At 36.1% G+C, this 22,576-nt stretch overlaps 1 protein-coding gene across 2 annotated transcripts; it reads right to left on the bottom strand.

Moving 5' to 3' along the window:
- Nucleotides 1-7,284: 7,284 nt before the first annotated feature.
- Nucleotides 7,285-20,866, bottom strand: LOC135593391 (2-oxoglutarate and iron-dependent oxygenase domain-containing protein CP2-like). Of its 2 annotated transcripts, none has more exons than XM_065083378.1 (9): nucleotides 20,239-20,866; nucleotides 17,552-17,599; nucleotides 14,609-14,785; nucleotides 14,375-14,525; nucleotides 14,179-14,265; nucleotides 9,873-9,997; nucleotides 8,906-9,027; nucleotides 7,595-7,706; nucleotides 7,285-7,484 (listed from the first exon to the last, which is right to left on the bottom strand). In XM_065083378.1, the coding sequence occupies exons 1-9, from the start codon at nucleotides 20,542-20,544 to the stop codon at nucleotides 7,449-7,451; spliced, it is 1,164 nt and encodes a 387-aa protein (XP_064939450.1). In that variant the 5' UTR covers nucleotides 20,545-20,866; the 3' UTR covers nucleotides 7,285-7,448. The 2 variants fall into 2 exon arrangements, with proteins under 2 accessions (XP_064939450.1, XP_064939451.1); XM_065083379.1 differs by having other exon boundaries at nucleotides 8,906-9,024; nucleotides 20,239-20,862.
- Nucleotides 20,867-22,576: the final 1,710 nt, after the last annotated feature.

Genomic DNA, 22,576 nt, shown 5'->3' with positions numbered 1-22,576 from the left:
CGATGCCCGACGTCCGAAGCCTTCTGCCGTCCAATATCCTAACGTGATCTCCTCCAGCGCAACGTCAATTCCTCCTGTGTTAACTATCTAATCTTGATCGAGTAGACCTGCATCACTCAAAATACAGTTAAACATCTAAACACAATCAATTAGTTTCATCATCAAAATCTGAGATTCAACAGCTTTATGTCTTATTGCCATCGTAGTTAATCCTGCACACTTTTCTCAACAAATAAATTAGATCAAACAAATTACAATTGACTTCATCATCAAAATCTGAGATTCAACACTTCTCTGGCAAGTTCTGAGACTTCTCGTCTGGTTCTTGCATAACTTCAAATGAACGTTTGGATTTCCGACGAACTCTCGAACTCCCAACGAAATCGCGTCCTTGACTCCGGGACTTCATTTTGCTTCGTGCTTTACTATCGTAGTTAATCCTGCATATGTAAAAACATACTTCGATCTAGACAATTATTACTAAGCTTGAATCATATTGTCTGGCATGTCATTGGACCATTGACGCTTCATCCGATTCTTCGGCGCATCATCCTCTCTTGCGGCTTATTGCCCAATCGGCCATTGACTCTGCAACTCCGATATCCTTGGCGCAATATCTACTCTTCTTGGCCCAATGCTTGAATCTATAGCCCAAAGCCTTCTGTCGATACGTCAACCGATCCTCCGGCCCGACGTCCAATCTTCTGACATATTTTCCTCTGGCCCAACATGATTCTTCCTGCTTTAATTATCTCATCTTAATCAAAGCATCCTGTGTCACTTAAAATACAAATCAAATCATAAATACTATCAATTGGTTTCATCATCAAAATACAAGATTTAACAGCAACAACCTATCACCATTTTTATTGACACCGGGAGCACTAATAATTTTATGAATAGCAAGATTGCTATCCAGATGGCCTTACCTATTGAGAATTGCAGTAGGTTTGACATTAAGGTTGCCGACGGATGAATTTTGAAGTGTGATCATAGGTGCCCATGGGTGAAACTATTGCTATAGGACCAAGAGATTATTGCATATTTCTTCCTTCTCCCTCTTGATGATTATGAGGTCATGCTCAGTATCAAATGGCTGACGATACTAGATGATATTTCCTGAAATTTTGTGAAACTAATTATAAAATTTTACAGTAAAGGAAAATAGGTTATACTACACGAGAAACGTGGGGCCGACATAACGACAATTTACACACAACGAATGGAGAAGGTTTTGCACAAAGTATGCGGTGGCTTTTTGGTATAACTTGAGTAGCAAACTAAGAGAGAGCTAACAGAATTTGAAGATCTAAACCTACTTCCTTTGTTTGCTGAATTTTTAGATATATTTGACGAACCGCGCAACCTACCTCCTACTCATCAGCATGATCATTGTATATCGATTCTTCCGGGCAAACCTCCAGCAAATACTCGGCCATATCAGTATCTATATCTCAAGAAGGATGAAATAGAAAGGATTATAAAAGAGATACTCGAAACAGGAGTTATTCGGCTAAGTTGTAGCTCCTACTCTTCCTCCAGCAAATACTCTGCCATATCGGTATCCATATCTCAAGAAGGATGAAATAGAAAGGATTATAAAAGAGATGCTCGAAACAGGAGTTATTCGGCCAAGTTGTAGCTCCTACTCTTCACTGGTGATCCTCGTACGAAAGAAAGACGGAACATGGTGAATTTGCACTGATTATCGAGCTCTCAACAGCATAACTATTAAGGACAAATACCCTATTCCAGTAGTAGATGAATTGCTTAATGAATTAAAGGGAACACGAGTCTTTCCACACATTAAGAGCTAAGTAGATGAACATCACTTTATTTAAAATTTATAAATATTTATTATAATTTATTTATTAATCAAATGATAAGTGAAAAAAAAACATAGTGATGTTAACTCGATGAATCGTCCAAGTAGCTTTACCTAGCGGTAGAGGAAGGTTCGCTCTCTATTGAAATTCGATTTAGTACTAGTGGGAGGCTACTCTAAAAATAAAAAATAAAAAAAATTCAGTAACACTGAGTAGGAACCCCAAAAGTTAACTCAGAATGAATACATGATCTAAAATCAATCATCCTATTGGCATATATCAAATACCCAAAGGATCACTCCCCTAACAACGGATGGAGGGGCTTTATCGTACATGATGAGTTTGTGTTCTCCTAATAGCGGATGGAGGTAAACTCATATCATACTCCTAATAGCGGATGGAGTGGTGTCTCTCACCCACCAAAGTAAGGACACGTTCCTCCTAATAATGGATGGAGGAACCATCCAGCCACCATGTCTGACGGCTAACTAATCCCCGAAGGGAATCGCCCTACTTGCCCTCGACAAGGTAATAATAGTATCTCATGGTCATATGTATGTCGAGATGAAATAACACATCAAAGACATCTCTTTTAAACATCATTCATGTCAAATACTACTAATTAGCCCTCAATTGATTTGAATCATAGTTCAATCGATCACATTAAAATCGATTTAATTAGAACATCATTGAATCGATCTCTAATCCTCATTTAACTAGTCTAGAACCACCCTAAACGAGTATAATTTAGACTAAATTAGATTTAAATTAAGTAAAATTGACTTAAATAAGTCAATCAATTCGGAATCATTCTGAATCGATCTAGATTAATCAAGCTTAGTTTAGTTCAATCAATGTTTAGACTCAAATCCAATAATAATATTGGGCGAGATTGGGTCAGCCCATATATTGATCATGTGCACTACACATGACTATGCATGCATCACACCAGGCTGGCCCAGCCTTGACCCATGAACTAGTCATGTGCGTCGCATGTGACCGCCCATGATGTCTGGGCTGGGTTAGCCTATGGGTTGGGCTTGGTCTGCTGATTAGGCCTAGCTAGTGGGCTGTGGCCTAACCTATGGGTTGGGCTTGGCCTACGAGCGGATTCAACCCAATTCCTATCTAATTTCATACCACAACATATATTCACTGATAATTATATATATATATATATATATATATAATATACTAAAAGATAAGATGGAGAGATAAGCTTTAATATAAGGAAATAACCTTCTAAATTTAATAAGAATTAGAAATCATACTTTCAATGCATAATTTCAACATAATCTAGTCATATAAATTTTAAACCATTCAGAATAATATATTTTAAATTTCAGATCAAAGAATATCAAAAATTTTAGATAACATATCTTAATCCAGCAAGAAAATTTTAATCCAGAGAAAATTAAAATATTAATTGTAATACTAGAAAATATCATATATTTAATATATAAAACATATAAATTTTTAGCATGTTTAAATCTAAAAATAAAAACCTTAAGCAAGGGTCCAAGAATATTATAAAATCTTCAATTAATAGATTTTAATGTGATAATAAAAATTTTGAAATTTAAAGGATTGATAAATACTTTTGAACTATAAAAGTTTCAATATTTAAAAAATCAAAATAAAAACTTTTATTTTTCAAGAAAGATAGGAAAACCTACCTTTCCTCCATAAGATATAACTCCTCGTTCCTCTTGTTGTTGGGCTCAACTAGATGAGGAACGAAGGAAAGAAATCCCTCCCCTTAAATAAAAGGAGGTGAGCCTCCATTAAAGATATTTTTTCTTAATTTTTATATTTATTTAATATAAATTATTTTTATTTAATATACTAATAAATATGATATCATCCTATTTGAAATGCTTAATAGTCATTTCCTAATTCATAATGAAAAACAAAAAAATAAAATTAATATTTCTTAAATTATAATAATAAATAAAAAATAAAAATTAATTTTTAAATTAAATATTTAATTTGATTAGGCCCAATGTAATAAAAAAAGAGGGAACAGTGATTTCAACTGTAGTTTCGACATCTTGGATTTTAAGGGGTGATCATTTGAGAAATATCAAAAAAATTCAGAAAAATTATATATTTTTATTTTATTTATTTATTTATACGCGCTAAATCTGGATCCAAATTACCAGTCCCATATCTGTGCCCCCATCAGGAATCCAATCATCCAAAAGCAAGTTAACTTTATCTGTGAAACAAGGTGGCTTGCCATCGAATCTTGATTGGACACAAAACGGACGAGACTGGGGAACAACCATGCACATACGCGCAATAAAATAACGAAGGATGTGCGTTCCAGAAGGATTCTGCACCGTCAAAGGAAAGATTCCATGAAACAGTAGTGCAGTCCAGTCCAAGCTTTGAGACATGTAATGTAGAATATTCACACAAAAGCTATTGTTTATGGCCTTATCTTCTCCTCCGAAAAGCCTTGGATACAAATGCCTGCTACTGATGTATAGGCATCATATTCTCCATCCAAACTTAGGTTGAAAGATAAACCCAGTGTTCATTACACAAAGATCCACTCATACGTACAGCCAGATCAAGGCCACAATTAATAGGTGACCGGCACGAGAAAGCTTCAGCTGTGCTTCTTTCAGCTGGTGGCACAACGCCAGTTTCTTGTGCATGATGCTACTGGCAGCAGCGGCAGTGGAAGGGTTCCACGAGAGTTTTCATCACCCATGTCCATGGGGCATCGACAAGTGTCGAAGGGGTTCACCTCCCCATTGTTTCTCTGAGATGGACTGGTGGTGGACAAGGGGGATAAGGTGACGGTGGGGATGGATAGATGCCTGCTCAGAATTGGGGGCTATTCTGTCTCCCTTCTGCCTTTAATCTCCTTTTCAGTGCTTTTGATGCAGTTTGATTGATGTCATCATTCTGAAGAATCTAGTTTAAAATACAGTTTATACGAACTCATCATTCTAAAAAGATTTATAAGAGAAAGAGAAATCTAAGACAGTAGTTAGATTTATATTCAACCCAATTAAAAGCCTCCAAGGGTATGTGGGATTGATTATATGGTGATTATTTTAGAACAAACTCCTAAGTCTTAAGTGATTTCTAATGCATTACTTCTTCCATTTTTTGAGATCGCAAGTGCAGATTCTAAGATTTGTAAGATCATGAGAGAACTCCAGCAAATGAGAGTGCTAAAACAACTATTCTGATCTTTGTAGAGGGAAATGAATATAACTTCATTTAGAAAACTCGAAATTTAACTCTGTAAATTATGTCAGAACCTAATAAACTTTTTTTATATATATTTTGCCTTATAAATAATTTTGAAAATTGGTATAATAATTAACATGATATCATTCCTAAATTTTTTATTTATCAAAATTATGTTGGAGTGTTGACTCAATAGACTTTTCAATGACATATATTTCTCCTTATAATTAATGTTGAAATTCAGTCTAATAATTAATATGATATCATTCCTAAATTTTTTATTCATCAAGAGAGAGAGAGAGAGAGAGAGGCTGATAATATAGAACATTTTGATTTTTCTTCATTCAGGGTATGAAGATATATTCCTGTGTCGCTTGTGACCATCCACATCCCTCATGTAATAACATTATCATGATCAGAATATCTTACCCCAGTCATCTGATCATGATCGAGGGAAATATTCCTGCTTGAGGGTTGCAAGAAACTGCTCTATAAATAGGAGGACATGGAGGACTGCTTCGGTGCTCGTAGGCCTCGTTACAAGTTCCTCCTCGCTTGTTAGGTAGCCAACTATCGTACCTTTGCCCGGCTCATCATCTGTGTGGACTTCTCCTGGTTAATAGCAACGAAGGAGGATGCAGATGGTGATGCTGTTGACAGAAGATAGAGAGCACAGATGATGACTTGCAATGGCCTCCTCCTGCATCTCACTCCTTTGTGCTCTCTATGCTTCTGTCATCACCTTCGGCTCCTTGCTGTCTCCAATTACTTCTCTTTATGCTTGTTCCTCGATTAGCTCCCAAGATATATACTTTTGTTCTGGCATGCCTTGGTTTGTTTGTTTGTTTGTTTTTCTCTGTAAGAATTTACAGTTCTGAAGAATAAACTATGTACATTGACATACGTGTATGCATAAATCTTCTTATAATCATCGATCCCTATATACAGAATTTCTGCATTGTTCTATCTACAGCTCAGTTTGCACAAAGTAGTGCACGTTCAAACAAGCAAGCTGAGCTGCTTGTGGCATGTGTGCATGCAAGTAGATCTCTATTTATCGAAGGTAATCTTATGATTTGTAATGTCGCATGTTGTACTTGCATGTCGGATTACAAATCAGAGTTAGATTTGATATCTTATCTATCCTCTCGCATTCATGTCTTTTCGCACGTTACCCTCCCTCTTCTCGTCCTCTAATTCAATCCGCATATATTTGTCACATCCTTTCTTCCTCCCTAACCACCAATTACGCATCTGCAATTGTAAATAGCAAATTTCCATGTAGGCAGTCAAGCAGAGGCATCCATGACTGCCGTTTGTGTCAATTTGCTCCTACCATCGATTAAGACTTTTGTGCGTGGGTCTTGTGTGTTTGTATTGTGTGTTGAGAGAGAGAGAGAGAGAGAGAGAGAGAGAGAGAGATTCCGTCCTAAGCATATGTAAATATGCAATACATAATCTATGTGCTTGACGGGTTACTTTACTGTCACTCTGTAGTTAGAAATAAAACCTCAAAAGAATTCACTCTGACTCCACTTCAAATAAATTGGTTGAATGGAAAAGTTTTGAATGTAACTTAATAGTAGATGTATTAACGATCAATGCTACGCTTTTCTCTCCTTTAACTTTGTAATATGTTTCTTAATATTTTTCTTTTTGTGACAGGAAAAGTCATATGAGCAGCTTTTAAGATTAAAAAAAATTATAGAAAGCAATTATTGGGTAATAAACAGACTCGTAGAATGGCACAATATTATATATATATATATATATATATATGTATATATATAATCAGGGACTAAGCTTGCAATCGTCCAATGCTATAACCATAAATCCTGTACAAATCTTCGAAAGAAGCCAATAATAAGATGGAAATGGCATCACAACTGTTTGGGCTGGATCATTGGTATTACATAATAAGTATGCAAAGAATACGAATCCACACTTAAAAGACATTCAAACATGCAGAAATGTCCCCGTTCATGAGACTTGATAAATTTTGTCCGCTGATTTATGGAAGCATTTCTCTTGACTAGAAGAATTCTTTGCCAAAGAATTTCTCAGGCATTATTTTGACTCCTTATACAAAATGTATAGTCCAGGTGATTCACAACCACCATACAGTTTTTTGAGGCAGAAAACGGATTATTTTCCAAATAATGCTGCCTACCAATAAAAATTATAATTTAGAGAAGGCTGGACAGACTCAACATAAAGCCAGAGCTATCGGTCTAGTCAGCAGATCCCCGAGTTAAATCAAAAGGCATTCACATATAGATGATATGTGGCATGTACAAAATCCTCTTCAAGTATAACCATCTCAAAACAAGGTTAACCGCCTTAGACAACCAAAGCTCTATCTGGGTGACAAGCAGGCTACTTTACAACCACAGTATTGAATACAAATAAAAGCACCTAAGTGTTGGATCCACCGCCAGCTTTGAAAAATGCCTGTTAAAAGGAGCAACCATAATGATTACTACACAAGACCAAGGAATCATGACTCAGTCGAAGATTCAATATCTTCAAAAATGAAAAAAAAAAAAAATTGGGAGTACTACCAGCTTAGTAGCAGCAACAGATTGGCTCTGTCTTTCTTTCTTCTCTCTCTGACACTCACCACACCAGCTGGAGAAATCCTTCTGATATTTCTTCATCTCTCTAAAGACTGAACTGTAGACCAGATTGCAGAAGATCAAGTGTCGCCCAAAGCACATGAAATAAAGAGGATCAGCAAAGCAAAGAAAAAAGAGGAGAGTTTAGCAAAAGAATATTGACAGTGTGGAACAGGATGTTATTTCAGACTGATCTTCACTTCGGTAGCTAATTCACTCCAACTCAACTGTTTGAACAACTAGATTGACCTAGACATGAGGTTATGCATAAAGAGGCGATCATTCTTTCCTATATCTTGTCTAGTTCTTCCCTTGCACAAGATATCCTGCTAACCAAGGTTAGGAAAATAGAAAAAAAAAAATCACAGATGCACTTGAGTATTTATTACAACCTGAAGATGGATATCAAGGTTCACAGGATCAGCAGGACGAGATCAAGAATGGGAGGCAGATCAGATTGAATCAGAAAGATTGTAAAAATAAAAATTATAAAAAAACAAATAGAAAATTCAAAAAATTGTAAAATAAAAATCGAGAAAATAAGATATAGATGCTAAAACATTGTTTTACTCTCATACTCTATAAGATATAAATTTTTTTGTTAAAACGATATGGAACAAGAACATAAAAAGATGATAAAAAATTATCCAAACATAACACTGAAGAACAATGAAGACTAAATTAAAAATTATTATGATATATTATTATGAATAATAATATTAACAACATCACAAAAGATATTATTACATTAAATAATTATTTTATATCAAAACAAAAGGCCTATGCTTCAAAGATGATTACAGGTGCCATTTTGACCTCAGTTCCTCTCTAATAGTCATGTCTCAAGTATTGGATAGGTCAAAGATAAGATAAGGACTATATTCAAAAAGGCACATACATGATTTGGAATTAATCCACAATCCAATACCATCTCTGGCCATAAGATGGCATCACTAATATCCTAAGGGATAAGAACTAATGCTTATCTTCGAGACCCTTCTCTTTCTATCTAGCTTTTATAGTGGGGAATAGTGAACACAACAATACAGACCTATAGCACAGAACTCTTTACCAATCAGATAACACATATGAGATGAAAGTTGATTTCTAAGAAAAAAAAATTGTTCATCCATGGTAAACAACATTCAGAAAATCTCAGTGCCTCGAGTTACAAGCAACAAAATAATACCTTTATGCTATTGAAAGAAACATACCATGAAAACATCATGCATCGAAAAACCAAAAACATAAAGGTACCTTCTACACCACAAAAGCATATTGATTCTATGTCCAGAAGTAGTGGGACGAGCACCATGTCGATGACGGCCACGATGAAGTACAGCTTGACCAGGGACATGAGAGTAATCTAAGATTTCCTGCTATTGGAGAAATAACCAAAAACCTTTAGGCAATTTGTTCATACTATTCAATGGATGAAAGCATCAAAATAACTACGTAAAGCAACCACAACAGAAACATAAATAAATAAATAAAAAGTAAGAGTTGCATAAAAAAACAATGTGTTCCAGAAAACCAAATACACGCAAACACTACTGCTTGTCTTGTTTGTGTGAGAGATCAACTTTATGTGACTAATGAGTATAAGCTAGCCTTATACCTAGTATTTCATACATTGAAAATATTTAATATACCATAAGGCAAGGAATTGCATGCCTTTGCAAGAATTCATCATCTGTCATAAGCAAGGATTGCTATTTTCACACTCCCTGCCATGATGTCTGTCACAAACACAAACTAGACAAAACCAACACATGGCATGGGTTGTTGAAACTAAATGCAGAATGTTGATTCAGTTTAATACCATTTTAATAATGCCTAATTGAAAACAATCTCAACAATATTCTTTTGGATTGGTTTCACTGTTACAATCATCAGTTTCTATATATTTTGCAAGTCTCAGTGCATTCTGGTGTGGTTTAGTCATTAGTGAGCATGTAACACTTAAAACAAAAGGAAAGAGTTGCTGCATGATAACAGCAATCAAGTATGCCCTCATGAAATAAATATTAATGCAATATGCTTGATGAAGTTTGTTCACCAGTTTCTACAGCAACTTACTAGCTTAAAACTTCAGATCTGTTACAAATTCCAGGTCAATATAGAACAATCAAATAAGACTAAGTAGTTTGATATGACTGCCCTATGATATGCACAATTTTGTAAACAGACATGTGCAAAAAAACTTCTCATGAGACATAATAACCTCTGGCTGTGTCTCTGTATTCACATGTTTGTCACATCGAATGCCCCGGAAGAACAAATCACCCCCAAAAAAATCTTTCCCCAAGCACACATTTAAAGTAACTTCTGCATCATCCACATGGAAGCCTGCATCACGAGAACTGCAATGACTTAAAAAATGAAGCATAAAAGAGCTACTTCAATTTAATTACATGAAAATAAAGATTGAAGTAATATAAATCCATATCTGGGAAACTTAAACCACCCAAGAATATGATGAACAGACAATGGCATAAATTACTGTAAGAGCAACCATAAAAAGAACATGTTTGAAATGCAAAATCTGAGTTTTAATGTTGATAGGGGTGTGTATTTAGCATTTTTTATAATTTAACAGACTAATATCAAAGAGAAGAAAGAGGACCAGTGCAGAAATATAGGGTACAGAAAAGCAAAAATCATTGTAACACATTAACATGCAAACTTTGCTTCATGAGAAAAGAAAAGGAAAGCATCTTCTAGTGGACGTGAGCTTTCTGTGGTTATTATACATTCATATTAAATTTGTAAATATGACATGCTTAGCTTCACTACTTTTACTCTAATTGCAGAGTTTGGTAACATGACAAAAGAGAGCAATCTTACTGAACTTATTTGCATTGAGATACCATATAAATTATCTCTATATAGTTAACAAGAACAAGCAAGTGTATGATATTGCCTAGTAATCTTCAATTAGCTTAAGAAACAGAATAGCTACAGATGGATTTGTTATGAGCTACCTCACAAAAATATAGGAATGCAGAAGATCCAAAATCAGAACTAGCTCAAAATGTTTAGATGGAATCAGACTGCAAGTTTCACCCATGGTAAGGATAATTGTGTATATCAGCAACACTCCCTAAACCTCTTAATTTTGGTAACATCCTTAGTAGTCAATAGATGGACTGACTTGTTGGTGCGTATCACATCAAGTAAAGGGCATCCAAGAGCATTTAGTAAAGATGAATAGCACCGATCAACCCAAACAAACACATGCACCATAGCCAGACACACGTGATATTTTGCACGAGTACACTGTGATACCTAAATCCATGGTCTCAATCATGTGTCACAAAAACAGGTTTTTGAAGAGGCATCAATGCATCCTGTAACTTGCTATTTGTTGCCGTCCACCAAGAATGTTTTCAGCCCGGAATGGTTCAGATATTTTCAGCACACACCCACGATGCCCTTGTAATAAAGTATGTCATTGTGATGATAACGAGCTTAGTCCTTTATTCTTTTTTGTATTATGCTTTTTACTTAAACAGTATTTTTAAAAGTGCTAGACGCCAAAAGGCGCCAAAGTCCCAAAATGCCCGAGGCACTTAAGTGCCCACCCGAGCGAATTGAGGAGCTATAGAATATAAAAATATAAAAATATATAATATAATTGATAAATATGATTATGTAAATAAAAATACGACATTAAATTGAATTTTTTGATGAATCGTCTGTATTGCTTCATACACTTGTCATTAATCCAGAAATCCTAATAATAGTTCTAAATAAATAGATATTAACGATGCTAAATAAGGACTAATAACAATTCTAAATAGTGATAAACAGTGCTAAATAAGGATTAGTAATTCTAAATAGGAATTAGTTCTAAGGATTAATATCAATTCTAGTTTATTATATGGTAATAGTAGTTTTAATATCAGTTAAGGATTAACAATCCACTATTAACAATAGTCATACAGTAGAGGGGGAGAAAAGGAGTCACTGACGGTTTGAATAAGGGGAAGGAAAGGGTGGCAATGACGGAGGAACTTTCGGACGATGACAGAGGCAGCGAAGGAAGCTACAGATGGTGGCAGCAGCAATGGAGAAAGCTGCGGACAATGATGATGATGGCAGAGGAAGCTGCGAATGGCGATGTCAGGGGTGAAGGAAGCTTCAGATATGTTCGTCGGTGACAAAGGAAGTTGTGATCCTGTCCCTCGATGTTGGGAGTTACACATGAAAGCAACAATGGTGGAGGGAACTGCGCACGAAAACTACAACAACGACTGTGCATGAAGACAACGACGGGACTAGAGTGACGAAGTACCTAAGGTTTATGGGTCGAGGGTTGCACGAGGGTAGTGGGGTTTACTGTTACTATTTACTATGCTTAGTTGGTTTAATTGAACCAACTAAGTTATTGTTCAAACGAACCAGAGTTGACCATCTTGTTCAATTGCTCGCTTGAGGCACCCAGCATCTAGGCTCAAGCGAGCACCTAGGCGGCGCTTCACTAAAGCATGTCACCCAACAATTGTGCGAGGCCCAAGGACCTTTTTAAAACATTTTACTCAAAATAATTTTGAAGAGTATTTTAGAGTTGTCTTAGGTGTCCAAAGAGAAAGGGAGGTACCTAATTATGTTTAGTGTCTGGGAACAAAATATAAACATATAGTAATCACTTGAATATCTCTAATCCCTTATGTGTCATCACAGATTTTGTAAGCAGTTAGATCTACTCTAATTTTCTTAGAATGAAATTATGAAAGACAAGACCAGAACAAACAGCAAAGGGTATACTAGTTAGAATGAGAAGACAATAAATTTAAAAATTTTATTCTGGACTGGTCATGTTAAGTAGTTTAATATATGGTAACTTTCTTACTCCAGTTACCCCCATTATACCTGTGCTCTCTCTTACATTTCTTATATCTGTTTCATTTGTCTTTCTACCTCTTTCTCTGCTTGTTTCTAATCAAATTTTGTGTCAATGGACAGATGGACAGCTATAATTAATCTAGTCAGCATATCTGTTATAAGATCTGGGCCAACAAATTGCAGATGATACAAGTTCTCATGCAAAAAAAGAAGATAAAATCATATGACAATTACTTTCAACTAGCATCAAGGCATTTATTAACATCTACCAGATATAATTCCTGACAAGTTTTAAAGCTTATATTGCACCGGCCAGTACGAACGAGTATACAGACCAGGTAATTACCCAATCTGGTTCGAAATAAAGGTCATTACATCTTAATGTCACGAACGGTCATTACGCACCCGCAACATCTTTGTTCAATGAACCGTTCGTCGCTTTTGCATGATTGTACAGATGCTTGGCAACATGTTTTGCCTTCGTTTTGTGTATTTTTGCTTAAAATCTGTAAGCAGGAACAGATCGCAACGCTGCAGTGCGACCGCTCACCGTGCCAAACAAAACTACCCCAAAATAGCTCTGTTTTCGCGTGTCACGACTTGTTTTCTGTAGGCTATAGTGCAGCGCAAAATGTTAGCCAGCTCAGACCCTTGGAACCCCCCGGGTGGCACAGGGGTGGATGGGGCTTCGAGGTAGTGTTGGGCGTTGATCGGTTTTCACAAGTTCTCACATTAAGTTAACGGGAACTTTCCATCGCACTTGACACCCGGTGAGTAGTCGTTTGCAGACTTGCGACTGTTCATTTTGCCTTCTAAAGTCCTTGTTTTTTCCTTCCCCTCTTTTCTCTCTTGCACACCAAGTGTTTGCTGAATTGCTTGTAAAGTTGTTATCTTTACGAGATGTCGGGACTTGTCCGTCACTCGCTTTTGAACTAATCAACCTGCTCTTCTTATAAGTCCTACGGGACCTGAGCGAGGTTGCAATTAGACTGACCCTTTGCTGACAGATAACGCAAGGGCGCTTCATGATTTAGGAATCCCAGCTAAATTCGAGACATTAGCGCAAGGGTGCTTCACGACTTAGGCAACTCCAACTAAGTCCATAACTTTGACGCAAGGGTGCCTCACAACTTAGACAACTCAGCTAAGTCCGTGATAGTAAGCCCTGTACACCAGCACCATTTTTTTTTTCTGTTTTTATAAGGATAAAATAATTGGTTCCTTTTTCTCATTTTCTCTGTCTCCTCCATTACCTCCTTGTCCTTTTCCTCCAACTACATCTCTCCTTCCCCTCTACTACCATCTCCTCCTACTCTGATGTTGCTGCTCCTCATCCTCCACCCACTCATCCTATTTGCCTCATTGTTGTTGCTGCCTCCTCGTTTGGGTTGCCATCTTGTCCTCCTCCTGCTGGTACACCCCTTTTCTCTCTCTCTCCTCCGTCACCTCTGCTGCCTACACCTCTTCTCTGCCACCAATAGTGAATAAACACACGGTACCCTCAACTGTCTCAGTATATGCCCATGGACCAGTATCATTACCAGACTGATTGGAACCTTGATTCTTGATATGAGAGAAGTAAACAATCATATAGATTATATGTGCTAAATGTCAATCTAAATTTAGCTGATTATCAGAAAACAGTAGTAAGACTGCTTTCTAAATATATTCAGGTTAGTTACCTAATTCAACATCCTTTTCCTTCCCATATTCAACAACAAAACCATGATGCGAGTCCAAAGTTGATCCACCAACCTCAGGAAAAAAAACTGCACCCCAAGAAAATAAAAGTTTTCAGAGATATTTAATACAAAAGTGACAAAAATAAACCACAGATCCATTATCCTGTTAGACAGAGAAGGTGGGTTTGCTGATCACCTTTTGCTAATGGTGATACAAATTCTTCTATGAGCTTGTTAAGCATGGCTTCCAGGCCAAAGTCGTCAAGCACAGCACCATACTTATTCATTGTATTTGGTCGCATTATTTTGAACTTAACTGTATTAACCCACTTTTCAAAATTTTCTACCTAAGAATTAATAAAATATCCATAAGTGTGTGACAATAACACTTGCCATATTTTTTAGAAACAGTAAAGAAATCCAGTGGTACCTCATCTAATAACAGCTCACAGAAACTTGGCTGAAACAGAGGAAATGTATAAATTCCAGGTGAGGGTTCGCATAGAAAATTTCTAAAGCTCTCCTCTGTGTTATCATTGATTGCCTTGAGAAATGATGGCACAAAGAAAGCTGATGGATGCAGACTGTAAAGTTCTTTATGTAAAGGCTGTCAAAACAAAAAACAATGACAAGTCAAATAAATCTCGTAGGAGGTCAGCATTCAAATTAGGCAGACAATTATAAAGTCATCACTGTGAAAAGGGAAAAAAATATAAAATAAAATCAAAGCAGATTAAACAAGCATCTAAAGGAATATCCTTCCTAATGGTATCAATGATACGGTCCAATGAAACATAACCCAGTAATATGTTCACATTATATCAGACATTATGTTATATACATCAAGAAGTTAGGCGCAACACAAACTATGTCTTTATTGTTGTGCAGTTCAAAAACAATTTTTTTAAGTACAAAGACAAATGCATGGAAACTCTGGCAATACTCTCAATCAAAACAGAGCTCCATCATGTTTATTTGCTGACTAAATATGCTATACTTCAATCCCTAGCATTCATTTTACTTTATTTATCATACTTTGAGAACTTCAGCCTCCTCAAATTTATAAATTTCATTAACTTAAGATATTAGTAAATTACCATAATCATGATTCATGAGAAGGTTGCATCAATCTGAGTGCCATTTCAAAGAAGAAGAATGAATCTCTTTCACGTAAGCAGATAATGGCTTCCAGTCAAAGATATTGCTTCATATGAGCATCTCTATCTTTTGATAGCTTCAAATTAAAAATTATTGGAAAAAAGGAAATCTGATCCTAAAAAGGAATTGAAGAACACCCAACCTGGTTGCATTGCAAAATTGTGATTTTTATATATGTTATTTACTAAATTTGAAGAAAAAAAAAGAATATGTGTCCCTTAGTTGAGTTCCATTAAAGTTTCACCTTGAATTATAATGTTATGTCAAGAATTGGTAAATCAGGTGAAGTATCTTTGTATTTAGATGCCAGTTGACTTGCAACATATTTGTCCTCTTGATCATAAACAATCATTAACCAACGTGACCTTCAAAAAATTGGTTTGCCTTTAAGAGATCAAAAACTTAAATGAACTCTTTCAAAAGCTTTCATAAATATTATACATATTGCCCATAATCTTCTTTGCAGGAAATAGCATTATAATCTTACATGTCAGGACAAGTTTGATCCTTAAACTAGTCATGAAGTAGGAATACTTCAAGAAGCTACCTTTTGCAACAACATGCAAGCATAATGACAACTTAGAGAGGCTCACACACTGTTCTGGAAAGATGAACAGGGAATAAGATGAATCTAAGGTACTACATAAAGGGTATGAATCAGGAAAAGAATAGAATAGGGGATATGATTCTATATCAACCATATTTTATATAATCTCACAATTGAAGAAGTACATATGTCAAGAAAAGATTATATTGAAAATTTACTCCTTACAAGGATAATCAGGGAATCAATGGCTGAAAGTAATGAGTGGGTGGCATTTAATAAAACTGGATGAACATAAAACCGGTACCGTCTACTTTCACATGGACAGTAACAGCTCCACATGATACATGGTAATTCCCTCCAAGAAATGCTAAAAATATTATAATAGACCACTATTTGCCACAAACTATCCTTGGGACTGATATATATTCCTTGAGACCATCTTTCCTCTCGACACAAAAAGAAAAAAGAAAAAACATGATCAAAAGATCACAACTAGAAGTCTTATGCATGTAGTAAACTGAAACAACCAAAAAAAGTTTTCTAAATTCAGTCCCCAGAAGGGCTGTCCATACAGCCTACAATGCTGAATGACATGGGGAAGTTGCCAATGCCAAATCCCTATATGTAATAATATGGGGGCTGTCGGCCTAGTGTGTCTTGGAAAGAACTCTCCAGTCTCTTATCTCCATTTCCTTGCATTTTTAGCTGTTCCCACATTGACCAGGTCAAATCCTCTTTCCAAATTGAGACAGAAATATTGGCCTTTTTCTTGTTGATTGAATAGGCTTCCTTGTTGAAGATGATATTCATCTCTGTTCCTCTCCAAAAGAGGCTAGCTGCTGTTTTGAAAATTCCTCATCACATCCGGACTCAAATACGCCACATCAGTGCCTAACTTGACTTCAGCAGCAAGCCATGCTGGAACTGAGGCTAGTTGCTTTGTGCTGAACAAGGCCCTATTCTGGCTGTCCACATGGTTGCTTCATTCTGGTTTCAAGACAATCCATACAGGAGACCAGAATGGTTTCATTGCCATGTATAATAATAAGCTTGGCACATGCCTGGGCAGATGAGAGAAACAGCATGTCACAGCAAGACATTCTGGTAATCATCTCTAAGCCAGTGTCAGTGCACATTTGACAAGCTACACGCAGTCCTTGATCTTCAAATGTCAATTATACAGATTGCCTGGTGAGATCTACTGCAAACTCCAGTATCAATTGAGCTGGATGTAATAACATGCACAGAGAATACAGACAAACATATGTAAGTATATATAAATACATATGCACACAGGCCTCTAATATCTTTGAAAAATGTCATATACTGTTTAACACAATTTCATAATTGTCAACAGTAGAAGAAAAGATGATAAGAAAAGTATCAAGCAATTGTTAAGGGACTTTCACCATGACACTGTTGGTAATACTACTCAAAAGCAATCACCAAAATAATCAGAAAAGTTTTGCCAAATCATATAAAAAGTAAATTTGAGAAATTTATCCAAAATTTCTTTTTTTGAATCATTCATGCTCAAGGGCCAAAATGAGAGAACTTTTGTAGACAAGCAAGCACGAGGATTCTCAACTACCAAAACGTAAAGAGATCAGCATAATCAAATGGCAAACTACCAAAACGTAAAGAGATCAGCATAATCAAATGGCAAACCTGGTAAGCTGACATTAATTTTTTCCTGTATTCTTTATGCCTCTGAACCTGATATAGCCAATAGGTATCCATATTAAATGAAGTGAAACAACTGCTTAGCTAACCTATAGCAAAGTAACAAACCACAATAACATGAAGAACTTATAAAATATGTCCAACTTGGGATAACACAGTAACAACCATAAGTAACTGCAAACAAATAAGTTATTGGGGCCTGCATCAATAATTTTGTTATACACAGTGCAGCTACCATCATATAACCATCTAATGAAGGAAACCATTAAATTCTGAATAAATATTTAATCATTCTAGTTTCAAGAATTGCAATTTCTGAACTAGAAATTGATTCCATTTACCGGAGATCTTATAGGTTAAAGAGATCATCAATGAAAAAGTTCTCTGATTTAAGAATGTCTTCTGACAATTAACCATTGTGTAATAATTCCTTAGTATTTATTGGATTAAAGTACTTAACAGAGAAAAAGCAAAGGTTTTTTGTACTTCAAACAACTTTCACAAATAACCAGCATCAGATCTTTTAAACTTCTACCATAACTACTACAACAATAAAAACTGTGGTGATTCAACGATTCGGAATCGGTTACATAGGTCTTGCCAAGCGAGCAATATTACTAGTTGAAACTAAGAGCAAGCTGATTCTATTCATCCAACTGGTTGCATCCATGTCTCTTTTTAAGACATATCTGCATATCTAAATTGGTCATGAATGGATATATTTTTAATTTCTAACAATTTGATGAATCCATCTCAATACCCTCACCTCTGCAACACTAATTTTTTATACATATTTCTCCCTAACAGACCAATATTAAGAAACATAAAGCACAGATAACCTTCCAATTTTCTTATATAATAAACTAAAAATATAAATCAGATGAAAAAAGTAATAACAACAAGCTCTACAATTTAGATCAACTTCTCAACATAATCCTAGATGATAAGGTATCATGAATTAATGAATAGCTAGAATATTTTTATTATTTTCTGGATTAGTTAGATCATAAAAATTTGTTCACGAAACATTACAGGAAAAATCAATCAGTCAGTAATTCAGGAGTTTCTCAACAATTCAAAAGAGTAATGTTACCATAATCATAATTTGAGTCTCAGTGTACATAAAGGTAAACCCTAGAATTTGACAGATGCCGATTCTCTGATGTCATGAAAAACAAATTTCTAAACTGTTTGAATATTAATTTATAAATAAATCTTTTGGGATGGAAACTACAATCATAACCATCTTCACGTGGTCCCTTTCTTCAGTGTTTTCACTAGTTACCTTAGGTTTGAGATAGGTCATGCAAAATCTCAGCAGTAGCAATCCTATAACAACCATTGAACCTTTTCATGGAAAATCAAGGCCTAGTAAGATGAATTAATTATCAATTTCCAAATCCAAGTTGACGGAGGCTGCATTTGGAAACACATTTGCATTTTTAATATGCATTTGGAGTAATGGGTTTGAGTGAATGTGCAATTGTAGAGTTTTTTGGGTATTTGGTAAACAATAGATGAAAACTACATTTTAAATGTGCATTGACATAAGTGTTGTTTGGCAAAATCGTGTTTAAAAAATTCATTGAATATGATGTGACAAATTTACCCTTCCAGTACTTTTAATATTTATTCAAAAGTGAATACATATTTTTATTTAAATTAATAAGTAAATAAACAAAATAAATGAATGAATATATGTATGTAATCTTACAAAAAATTTTGTATGATCCAAATATATAACAAATAAAAAATATAAGGATATAAATGAATATTAAATAGCCTTTGAAAATAATAAATAAAATTTTACCGAGGACATAAATCATATTGACAATCTTGTGATTTTAGATAATCTCATAGGGTGCTTTAAAATTTTTAAAAATTACAATAGCATCCGACAAATGTTAAAATGATAATGTTATCCTGTGATAGTATTAGCATTTAAGCATTTGCAATGCAACATCACGACCAAATATGATTTAAAAGGAATTTATCAAACATCAATCCACATTTGAAAGGAATTTATCAAACATCAATCCACATTTGAAATGTGTATTGACCAATACACATTTCAAATGTATTCCCAAAGGCACCTGACATTTATTAGACCCTGAATGCACCAACAAGTAATGGACAATAAATATGCAAAAATCTTCCAAAAAGGTCCAACCAATGCCTATGATGACAGTGATGAACATGGAAATAGTTATCCAAACTGATCCACTGAGATAATGAATCCAATCCAGTAACCACCAGCTCAAACGGCAGATACAAATCATTCAATATGTAACACAAGCAGATCGATCACATATTGCAAGGTTTCTTCATATATCAAATCTCTCCAACTAAGTTATCCTAATATTACGTTGGTGTGATCTCATCGAAAGATTACCAACAACAAACCTTATGCATGCAGGCAATCAAACCATGCTCTATCAAGCAATCAAACCATTTTTTGCAGAGCACAGCATGACTACTCATTTAATATCTCAAGGCTTAATTGAACCCAAAATTTCTTGGAGTAAGCCACGGAATTCCCGTTATTTCAGTCAAAAGTAGAATTTTTGAAGAACAAAAATATTATAGATCCCTGGAATCCGATCAACGGAAACCCTAATGTTTAGAAACTCCCAACTACAAAGGCAAACAAGACGAACAACAAAGCATCTCACCCTGTTTCTTTCTCCCTCTGGCAAGTACCGCGAGAGAATCTCCTTCATAAACTCCACCTTGGCATCGCGCGACACATCGAGCATGCTCGGCGGGAGGTGTCGCTCCAGGGAGCTGAAGATGGCGGAGTCGTACTCCGACTGCACGTCATCGTACCGCTCCGGCTTGTGGTCCGTGTTCGGATTCAGCCTCAGCCGCCGGTCCCCGTACGTCGGCCTCGCCGGAGGCGCCGGCTGCTTCGCCACTGGTCCGTTCCCGTTGCCAGCCGGCGATCCCTCCCTCCTCTCGACGGTACCCTCCAGCGACATCGCTTGCTGCCGGAGGCTCAGGCGACTGGTGGCGGGTGAGGGGATTACTTCCCACAGGCCATCTCAGAGGAGAATTCGGATACGAGTCGGAGGAAATTTAAGACCACGAAAGTTTAGGGTTAGGGTTTGGGGAACGGGGGGAGAGAGAGAGAGAGAGAGAGAGTGTGTGTGTGTGTGTGTGTGGTGTTCGCTTGACATAAGTTACGACATGAACGGGGTTGGTTAACGACACTGCGTCGGTAAATAATTACGGGCTTGCCATGGACCGGGGGAGAATGTCGTCGTTTTACAGATGCAAATTAGGGTTTCGTTGGGGAAGGAGAAGAGGGAGGTCCGATCCGCTGTACCACTCAACGCAGCATACGCTTTGATGCTCCTTCCACGCCACTCGTGGACCTCTTTTGCCATGTGGGTCCCATCGCCATGGCCACGACGCAAATTTCAAATTAGGGTTTCCTGTTGGGGGAGGGTGTCCGATCCGCTGTGCCATGCGAAACGGCACTCACGTCCACCTTGATTGTCTTTGAACGTGACGCGTGGACTTCCTTTTGCACGCGGGTACGGCAGCCGTGTCCAGCGGATATAGCACATCGTTGGGGCGCATGTCTAAAGGGTACGAATCAGATGGGTTATGCATTGATTTGGGTTCAAACCATGGCAACCAAATTAGTTGTTCGAGTTGTTTTTTGGGGAATTCAAATGAGTACTTTTAATTATTTTTCACTCAATGTATTACATTAAAACCATGTCTACTAATAATGGGATTTGAATTTTGATCGTGGATGCGACGTCTTAACAATGATAACGTTAGATGATCTAAATGAGTTGGATTTTGAGGTCTCGAAGTAAGCTAGTTATGAACTAACACACACCAAGTGTTGGACTTTAATATATATATATATATATATATATATATATATATATATATATATATATATATATATATATATATATATATATATATATATATATAGGGATTAGATAAGGTTATAATCAAGTTGAGGTTTGGTTCTACAAGTCAGCCTCTCCATTGATATCGAGTTGGATTAGGCACTCTAACCACTAAATTTAAGTTCGACTTAAAGTTTCTTGGAATAGGACTTAAAAGATTTTGTATTGAAGCTCCAACTGCTGCAATTTTATTTCTCAACTTTGACCTTTCGCCGTAGTCAATATATTAAATCTATTGTGATATCATTTCTGAGGATTCCATCCAATCCCATGGGACAAACGAGCAAACTCTAAAATTTTTGTCTCTTATTAGACTCAGATATCATGATATGATCTGATTGATGCAGTAACTAATTTATTAATCTGATATGACTAAATCACGGGTAAAAAAATATTTTTCACTTGGAGTTTCAAGACACGTCTAACTATGTGAACCGATGTAATTGTTTCTACTTGGAACGTGAGAATAAAGTAGGATTTCATAGTAATTAACTCCAAAACAGGGTTTTCCTGTATCCAACCTCGACTCTAAAACAATTTCTTGCGATTCAACTTCTTCGGCCTCGAATACTTAAGTTAAATAATAGTTATCCATCAAATTCTTATAAATAAATTATATTTTTTTACATTTTGACGTGGTTATAATTTTTATAATAAAATTTCCTAAACTCCCTTATCTCTATTGGATGGCATCATCGTGTTCACATTGGACGAGACTCGCGCTCTTTGGCGCCCATTGCAGGAATGTGTGTATGTCTGTCGAGGTCATACGGTGTGTCAGCATGTTGCCACGTGGTAACTTTTAATTCGGTACCCTTAACTTATATTTTCTACTATTCATCTACATTATTTCCTTTCTATCTATTCGAGTTTTCCTTTTCGACTTCTTCAGTTCTTTCTGTCAAACTTTCCATTTGTTTAGCCGTTGGTGTGGATGGTCACGTTTGAATCTCGTATTTTAATAAATTTAAAAAACTAATCCTATCACAAGTTATGTAATACATGTGTATCTTAACTAAGGGTATGTACCATGAAAAGATTATACATCATGTCTTAATATCAAAGGTCAGACATTACGATG

Source organism: Musa acuminata, chromosome BXJ1-9, assembly GCF_036884655.1.
Source record: "Musa acuminata AAA Group cultivar baxijiao chromosome BXJ1-9, Cavendish_Baxijiao_AAA, whole genome shotgun sequence".
In the NCBI taxonomy this organism is placed as follows: Eukaryota; Viridiplantae; Streptophyta; class Magnoliopsida; order Zingiberales; family Musaceae; genus Musa; species Musa acuminata.
The sequence above is the reverse complement of the archived record's forward strand: the minus strand, read 5'-3'. Positions and strand labels throughout refer to the sequence as shown.